This window comes from Nicotiana attenuata, chromosome 7 (genome assembly GCF_001879085.1).
Source record: "Nicotiana attenuata strain UT chromosome 7, NIATTr2, whole genome shotgun sequence".
Classification (NCBI taxonomy): domain Eukaryota; kingdom Viridiplantae; phylum Streptophyta; class Magnoliopsida; order Solanales; family Solanaceae; genus Nicotiana; species Nicotiana attenuata.
In genome coordinates this window covers 40,156,101-40,165,506 of record NC_031995.1, presented here as the reverse complement: position 1 = coordinate 40,165,506, position 9,406 = coordinate 40,156,101, and the positions used below count along the sequence as shown (strand labels likewise).

The 9,406-nt window shown below is 35.3% G+C and overlaps 2 protein-coding genes across 3 annotated transcripts; one reads left to right on the top strand and one right to left on the bottom strand.

The window, feature by feature from the left end:
• Positions 336–3,456, top strand: LOC109228969 (expansin-A3-like). Its single transcript, XM_019394249.1, has 3 exons — positions 336–652; positions 1,160–1,475; positions 2,751–3,456. Exons 1-3 carry the CDS (start codon positions 505–507, stop codon positions 3,058–3,060), a joined length of 774 nt encoding a protein of 257 aa, XP_019249794.1. The 5' UTR covers positions 336–504; the 3' UTR covers positions 3,061–3,456.
• LOC109228968 (probable serine/threonine-protein kinase NAK) lies at positions 3,979–7,807 on the bottom strand. 2 transcript variants are annotated; one of them, XM_019394248.1, is made up of 7 exons: positions 7,623–7,807; positions 7,179–7,282; positions 6,075–6,400; positions 5,612–5,747; positions 5,362–5,504; positions 5,107–5,230; positions 3,979–4,730 (listed from the first exon to the last, which is right to left on the bottom strand). In XM_019394248.1, the coding sequence occupies exons 2-7, from the start codon at positions 7,237–7,239 to the stop codon at positions 4,273–4,275; spliced, it is 1,248 nt and encodes a 415-aa protein (XP_019249793.1). In that variant the 5' UTR covers positions 7,240–7,282; positions 7,623–7,807; the 3' UTR covers positions 3,979–4,272. The 2 variants fall into 2 exon arrangements, with proteins under 2 accessions (XP_019249793.1, XP_019249792.1); XM_019394247.1 differs by lacking the exon at positions 7,623–7,807 and having other exon boundaries at positions 7,179–7,616.

Here is a 9,406-nt window from a genome sequence, read left to right as displayed (position 1 = left end):
AGAAATATAGAATCACGATGTTCTAAAATTCGTCTAATTTTTGGACTTTGCCATAAACCTAAGCTTAAATCATAACCAATATTGCCATGTGCCATAAGCTTTGGTATCTTCGCCCCCACGTTCAACTCACATGTATACTTGTAGAACATAGCAGTATTTTCCTTCTTAACTTCCTCCTCATACGGTCATACCCCGCCCTTTATGCTTATGGAGTAAGTCATGATAAATATTGCTACTCTACGTTTCTGACATAAAAAAGATTTTTAATTATACTTACTTTAATTACAAAAATTAACGCATTAATTATAAGCCATGCACTTGTGTCTACTTCCTTGAGACCCTCTCTCAATAAGTACCTCCCAACTTCTTCCCTACTCTCCATTGGCGCCTAAAACCCTAATCACATTTCTCCATTTCCTTCTCAAATCCCTCTCTCTTTTTTTTCTTCTCTCTCTGTTCACACAGATATAACACTTCAGTCTAGAGCAGTGACAGTGAGAAAAAATGGCTATAATTTGGACGCTTTGCATTGCTAGTCTTCTCTCTTTTTTGACGGCCGCTAACGCAAAGGTCCCCGGTGTTTACACCGGTGGACCCTGGGAGAGCGCCCACGCCACCTTCTACGGTGGCGAGGATGCCTCTGGCACCATGGGTACGTATCTATAATTATTTTTTTCGGTAATTTGATTTACACGTTGTGCATAAAAAGCTCATACTTGTACTGCTTTTTCTTGAAAAATTAACCTAAATAGCCGTCAATCCAACCGTTTAAACTTAAAATAGTCGATGGATGTATAATATATAAACAATTCAAGTATAAGATGTGTATAACTATGTAAAATCAGTGTATAATCCATATACATCGGCTTATAATACATAAAAAAATTCAGGTATAATATGTATATCCATATACATCAGCTAGAAAAAGCAAATGGGATTGTTATACAAATAGCTGGTCAGATTCACTGTTTACTTTTTCTAGTCGGTACATATAGATTATGCATTGATTATACACAATCGTACACATATTATACAACCACTGGTTATTTTTACTTTAAGAGATTAGGTGTGCCGCTATTTGGATTAAATTTTCAAAGTAAATATTACTATAAATATGACTGGCTATTTATGTAAAAATACCTTTTTCTTTGCGGAACAGGTGGTGCGTGTGGGTACGGGAATTTGTACAGCGCAGGATACGGAGTGAACAATGCAGCACTAAGCACTGCACTTTTCAACAATGGGCTGAGCTGCGGTGCTTGCTTTGAGATAAGGTGCACCGATCCGAAATGGTGCACCCCTGAGAACCCGTCCATATTTGTAACGGGTACAAACTTTTGTCCACCAAACTATGCTTTGCCAAATGATAATGGAGGGTGGTGCAACCCACCTCGGTCACATTTCGACCTTGCCGAGCCTATGTTCCTCAAATTCGCTCAGTACCGTGCTGGCATCGTCCCCGTGACATACCGTCGGTACGTTGCACTGTTAAACTTACGTCCTAAATACGTTATAATAATTGTTTGGTTTTCAAATTTTTAAAACTTATTATTATTTTAAACATGTCTGTGTGGCTACACACATGCTATTAAGCATACGAAATAAAGTTCAAGTTAAATTATTTTTAAATTTAGAAAGATGTTATTCTGTTTAATAAGAAAATAGTAGTACGTTTTATCATCGGGATATATTCTCCTATTTTCAAGAAATTTTCGTCTATGTAATATAATCTGCTAAAGGTTTTCTTGTCGTTAACTAACTACGCTGCTAGTTTTTCCTCTTACGGGTAGTAGCTTTTCATTTTAGAGGAAATGACTACTTTAGCATCAAGTTCTCTTACGTATGGGTTGGCTTAAGTAAGACTTAAGAGTTGAGGGTTGATTTGTCTTAGAGCAACTGCTGTAGACTTAGACTTGCTCATTATTTTTATATTAAAATTATAACATTTATATAAGTATTAATTGGCATTTATCACCATAAAAGACTAAATAGAATAACAGTATAGTAGTACTATTTAAACATTTTAAATAGTATAGTAGTACTATTTAAACATTTTAAATTCACACCTCGTTATAGTTTGGTCGCTTCCACATGCATGCTACATCTACATCTTGCAGGTAATTAAATTTGTCCAATTAATAGACGCGGTTTTGGTACGATTAATCTGATGCGCTTTTCTTGTATAAAGTTATTCAATTAGTTGTAGCTAATTATAATATACGTATTTATCTCACTTCACCATTTAACTATGAGAACTTAATATGATATGATGCATTCTTGAGCTCCAACATATAATCTCTGTTTTAATTTATATGAATTTATTTGACGGGGTACGGAGTTTAAAAAAAAAAAACTTTTGAACTTGTGACGTAAAATGAGGCACACATATTTTGTGTGGCTATAAATCACGATAAAGGTAATTTATATGCCTTCACTACTAAAAAGGAAATAGGTTCACATAGATTAAAACATATGAAGTATTTTTCTCTCAATGTTGCCTTAAAGTTGGGCATTTTGTAGTTAAAGTTTTCTATTAACCATCACTGCAAAAGAAATTGGAATTAGCTACGAATTTTATTGTTAATTTGTCACTAAATTAATCATAATTAATAGAATTTTTTGATAATTTACCACTAATTCACTGCTAATCCTATTTAGCAATGAATTTCTCTATTTGACTACAGAATTTGTCCGTCGCTAATTTCTGCTTTTTAGTAGTGAACTTCCCTAATTATTTGGTCAAATAACAGGGTCCCATGCAAAAAATCAGGAGGAATCAGATTCACAATCAATGGTTTTAATTACTTCAACATGGTAATAGTGACCAACGTGGCAGGTGCAGGTGACATTCAGAAAGTTTTCGTAAAAGGTACAAACACAAAATGGATGGCTATGAGTCGTAATTGGGGCCAAAACTGGCAATCCAATGCTCAACTTGTTGGACAGGCTCTCTCCTTTAAAGTCAAAGCCAGTGACCATCGCTATGTTACCACATACAACGTGGCACCATCTAATTGGCAGTTCGGTCAGACTTATGAGGCCAAAAATTTCCGAGTCTAACTTAAAATAAAATATTAATCCGAATACTATCATTACAAAAAAAAAAACAAAAAATAATAAAAAAAATTTACTTTTCTTTAGTTTCATATACTAAGTATACCATTTTCCCCACCTCCAATTTTTCTCTTTTTTAACGGGAGAAATTTTAGGTATAGAGGAAAACAGTTTCGTTTTACATTTTAGTGATGATGTATAAGTGGCTGGTAAAAGAAAGTTAAAGCCAGCCAAAAGGTGAAATGGGATATATAGAGGCTGATGCGGCTGCAGAAGGATCAAAATTAGGACAAAATTGTAGCCCGCAGCTCTATTATATTTGCAATTACTACTAATAACTTCTATGTAATGGAATTATATATTGTCTATGAATATGAATATCACAAATTGTCCCTTTTAGTATTTTGCAAGCTCATATTCCTTCTGCATTATGTCATATGTTTGGTACATTTGTAAATACTAATCATTTTTAGTACCCTTAGCTTGTGGTCCGGCTCTTCCCCGGACCCCGTGCATAGCGGGATCGGGCGGCCCTTAATCATTTTAAGTACCAACAATTCTTCCATTCAAAGAGTGCCAAGTTCAATTGGAATTTTTTAGTATTGATTTAATATTTTTCTGTTATACCGTTTACTATAAGTCTATAACACTCCATCTCCATTTCAAGGACCATGATACAAAATACAAGAGGAATTAAATAACAAGATTTTAAACAAGATATTAACACTGTAGCTAAAATTGTCTCCATATGAACTATAGGTCACAGGTTAGAGCCGTGGAATCAGCTAAGCTATGAATGCTAGCATCAAGGTAGGCTGCCCACATCACACCCACTGGGGTGCAGCCCTTCCCGGATCCTGCGTAAATGCGGGATGCTTCTTGCACCGGTGGCCCTTTTTACTAACATTGTAGCTAAGCTTCGAATAAACTAAATACCTAGAATCAAGGTTCCCTGCTGATTAACATACACTAAACAAATAAGAGTAACCGAATCCGGGAATTTACAGCAAATATTGTGCTTCCAAGGAAAAACAAACACTCTGCTTGCAATTCCTCCTACAGCTAGCTCCTCGTAAATCTATAGTTCAACCATCATCCAAAAAAATAGTAAAGACAAGCTGTACATATTAGTGGAAGACATTTTCCTAGTTATATGCCAGAAGTTCTTGAACTAAAGAATGCTAGTAATTAGCATACCAAGAACTTCCTTTCCTCCTTTTATGTGGAAAGAAGTGAAGGTGTAGGTCTTGGATACTTTGCCTTTCCCGGGGTCTCTTCTGCCCCGCTTCTGCAGGATTTCTTGAGTGCAAAACTTGATTGGCTCTGCTGATTTACCTGTCGGCCTTTTTTATCATTTTTCGCTACATTATTGGACTCCTGAAGCTGTTCTAGAGCTGTTACCACTTCATCCATTGTTGGCCTCGACTTGGGGTCCATCGATAGGCATTGAACAGCTAGGTTAGCAACCTTTATGGCACGATTGAGTAAATATTGTCCTTCAAGACGGCTGTCTAGAACACGGAAAACTCTACGTTTGTTGGTCAAATAAGGTTTTGCCCACTCAACAAGATTATGTTCCCCTGTGGGTCGATTCTTGTCTATTGCTTTCTTACCAGATAGAATTTCTAACAGAACTACCCCAAAGCTGTATACATCGCTCTTGGCAGTAAGATGGCCTTCCAAACAAAGAGAAGCATGAAACTTAGATATTGGTTATCATTACAAAAATTCATATTCATGAAAATGGGAAACAAATTAGATTTTTACTTTTCAAAGCATGAATATTGTTATACACAATTATGAGGTGAAACAAAATATAAGGGTAGTTCATTCAATTTAAATAATTTTTAATTTTAAATAAAATGTTCATCCACTCTAATAGTCTCATCAATTCAGATGAACTCTGAATCACGGATAAAAAAAATAGGATGACATGAGTAGATGAGAATGTACACATGAAGTTTATCGACAGTAAACTGAGCTGCGTAAAAGAAACTAACAGTAACATAAGATGGTAAACCTGAAATGAAATTGGAAAGCATGGAGACAAACCTGTGGATAGATACTCTGGAGCAGCATATCCATAAGTTCCCATAACCCTAGTAGACACGTGGCTCTGATCACCAGTCGGACCATCTCTGGCCAACCCAAAATCAGAAAGCTTGGCATTGTAGTCCTGTCGATGTAAAACGTAAAATTGAGTGCAACAAACAAGTATCTAAAAACATGGAAAAGGCTTGGACACCACCCTTGCTTTAAGAGGACGGACAGTGTAAAGTGACTCTTTGAAATGATATTTATACATACCGAGTCCAGCAGAATATTAGAAGTCTTGAAGTCTCTATAGATAACTTTTGTTTCAGCATTATGAAGAAATGCAAGGCCCCTTGCAGCACCAAGCGCGACTTTCATACGAAGGCTCCAAGAAAGTGGTTCGTAGTATGAACCTCCTGAGTCAAATAAAAATCCTCATATGATCTAGGATTCAACAAGCTTGTTCAGATGAACGTTAAATAATTACACAGGTAGAAGTATATAAAACAGGTGCAGAACTCACTCCTAAATAGATGATTCTCCATGCTACCCTTAGGCATGAACTCATAGACCAAGAGCCTGTGATCCTCCTCTAAGCAATAACCGATCAATTTAACAAGATTCGGATGATGTAGTTGCCCTAGATAATTTATCTCAGCCTGCAAATTTGTAAGGTCAAGAACATAAGGTGCCTTGCTTTTATAACTGCAGTCATTTGTAGCAAATGATAAACTGGAACTACCGACTAGATGCAAATGAAGTCGCCTATTCATCACGATTTATTGATCAGATTCTTTGTTTCCCTAATCTGTATATGGGGTTACCTTTCGAAGTCCAGAAAGAAATATCTTTAAACAATAAACCTTGCAAGATAGGGCTACGTGATAATAATATCACAGTGTCATGTTTACACAAGATATACAAAATGCTTTTTTTGAAAACATTTATTCCATATGCTGCAACTCGAAATAGAAGAATCGACTCACCAGCCATTCCCTGTGGCCCTGCCACCCTTCTTGGTTTAACTTTTTCACGGCTATCACAATCCCAGTGCCAGGCTTTGATGCTGCAAGAGTATGCTCATCGACCCACCCTTTGAAAACTGAACCAAAACCTCCTTCTCCTACAACACTATCAGGACGGAAGTTTCTAGTAGCTGCTCGGAGTTCACTGAAAGTGTAGCTCCTCAAGTTGGAGGATTGCAAGATCTCACCCTCGCTACGAGGAGTTGGTGGTATGGAAGCTGATGACCTTTTGCTGTTCGAATTACTAGTCTCAGTACCATTTCCACTGGCATTTCTTGAATCCAACCCTAAAAGAAGACATTTATATTACATCAATAGACAGAAGAAAATGAAATGAAGATACACATCCATAGAAACCAATTACAATAATCTTCACAACCCAAGAAAATTCCCATACATAAAAAGGAAACCTTTTCAAGATAGTACTACTGCTCTTTGAAGCACAATCAAATGTAACCTTCTTGGCAATTTGCAAATAAATGATACACAGACAATACATTAATTACCCATAAAACAAGACAATAACCAGAAACAAGTTTTGCTTCTGGATGTATTTGGTCTCTATTTCTTCTCCTTCTCTTCTTCATCTTCCCCACCCCTCACCCCTTTTATTGTTTGGTACCAAGTATCCTCTCCAGGACACAGCTTCTTGCAAAAATGCAGGGTAAGGCTGCGTACAATAGACACTTGTGGTCCGGCCCTTCTCCGAACCCACACATAGCGGGAGCTTAGTGCACCAGGCTGCCCTTTTTACCAAGTATCCTCTGCAGCTCTAGGGCATTTTTCTTTCTCCTAGACTTTCTTTCCTATTTCCTTTCTAAAATTCTTTGATTTTTGAAACAAGCAAAGACTTTAACTCACCAAATCACTCGTTGATATCAAACTCTTTGCATCTGTAGGATAAATTGGTAACAGTACTAGAGCTTTACAAATTATCAACAATAAAAGAGAGTAAAATGGAGATCAGAAACAACTTGCCAATGCCAAAAGAGTACTTAAAATGAAGCCAAGAAAGCAAAGAACTTTCAAGTAAAAATTATATACAAAAAGATAGTGAAATTGTACCAGAAGAAGCAGTATAAAATGTGGTCTCAGTCTTGATTTGGTAGCTCAGACAAATCCCCATGAGAGCAAGAACACCAAAAAGATGCAATTTTTAGCTCCACTAGCTACAAGACAAATCGCAAAAACTCAAGTTTTCATCATTATATGCACACAGATAACTCCAGTTTGCTACTTCAATACAAACCCCACAAAGCCCGTGAAGCCAGATCTAATGTGAAACCAAGAATCTTCCTCTTTCTCTACATCAAAATATGACAACAACAAATTTGGAGATAAAAAAATGAAACTTTCAACTGAACTGAGCTGTAATTGTTTCACCCCACTTGGCTATATGAAAAGAAATTATGACAAGAAAGTTAGAAATAAAAGGTCATGAGGGCAAAATGGGGTTTTATTGCTTTCTTGATTTTCTATGGTACTTATGAAATGAAGTCTTTTTTGTACCTTTTTTGTGAAGAAACAGCCATAGATAGTTGACTTGCTTTTTTAGCTTCTTTGGCTTTACTAGTAGGTAGCAGTTCAGAGTACAAAGAACAAGCAACCAAAAGATACTGAAAAATTAAAAAATGGGATTTTACTAGTTGATGGATTAATAGTCAGAGCAGAAGACTGTTAATAGCTGAACTTAGTTTCAACCTTATATGGTGCTGCTTAGCTGTTGGATTTTGTGTCTGATATTTTGGTCTGTCTTGGGTTGCTAGATTCTCGGTCAGTAGTCATATTTAGGATTGATTAGCTTTAGCTTTATTACTCCGTCCGTTCCAATTTATGTGAACCGGTTTGAATTGACACGGAGTTTAAAAAAAAAAAAATACTTTTAAAATTTGTGGCCCAAAACAAGTCAAAAAGGGATCCAGAGTATTTGTGTGGTATAAAAGTTTCTCATTAAGGATAGAATTGTAACTTTAAGCTAAATTGTTACCAAATTAGAAATGAATTATTCTTTTTGAAATAGATCAAAAAAAATAGATTCACATAAACTGAATAGTGGGAGTAATATTTCACTTTAACAAAAATATGGCATGCTTGCCTCCACAGTCCACAGTTCCTATAAACAAATGTTCCCTTTTATTTTTGGTCATCATTAAGTTATTATCAAATATGTACTGTATTGAAGTATTTCTAGTATACATACTTATTTTATATACTTCAAATGGCAAATAGTTAATTGATGATAAGATCATGGCAAAGAATTATTTCTCATAGTTATGTCATTAAGACATTCAGGTTGTTTGATTTATCGGAAATAGTCGCTCTACCCTTAAGATAGGGATAGAGTTTGCGTACACACATTTCCCATACCCAAGGTCGGCTGGAGGGTAAGGCTGCTCAAGCCATTGCCTTTGGCCCCAAATTCTAGAGGGCCCCAAAATATTATACTATATTATTATATATTACAAATATTATGCAATTATTTTTTAGAGGCCAAATCTTTTTATTTTTTTATTTTTTTTGGTTAAGAATGATAGATGAGTGAGTAAACATGGTAAAGTTTCGTCTTGTTAGTTATACTATATTTATGTTCCTCTTCATTTCTAATTTTTCCTCCTTTCTTTTATGTTTTTGAGATTTCACTTTTCAATTTCAACTCAGTTTCTTTGATTTAGCTACTTACTCAGTTTGATTGATCCATTGATTAGAATGGAAGCTCTTTTGTATCTCAATATTGTATGAATTTTGTGGAATAAGTTTAAGAGGCCTCATAATATAGTTTGGCTTTAGACCACTAACTTTGTTGAGTTGCCCTTGTTCAGACTCCACTTGTGGGATTATATTGGGTATGTTGTTATTGTAGGCATATTTGGTTCATATAGAGGAGTAGCTATATGAGGATTATAATGCACAGATATATACGTGGTGAATAATAACAAAAAAATTAGAATATAATAATTATATATGTGCAGTACATTATGTAAAAGTTATTTACTTTAATGATATTTTAGTCTTTAAATACTTTTATTGTTGTAGTATATATATTTTTATCTCATATTTTGTCTTGCATAAAATATACTTCTCACAATTTAACATGGGTATTATTTATTACCGCCAATCAAATGGAGTAGTACTATATTAATTACGCAAAAATTAATTTTGCATATATGACCAAAATAGTACGGAGAATTTATTTTCCTAATATCCCCAACCATATTTTATACGAAATTTGATGCTGAAATTGTGTTTTCTTAATTCCTCCAACCAAAAGACCCATTACTTTAAGATAAAAATAG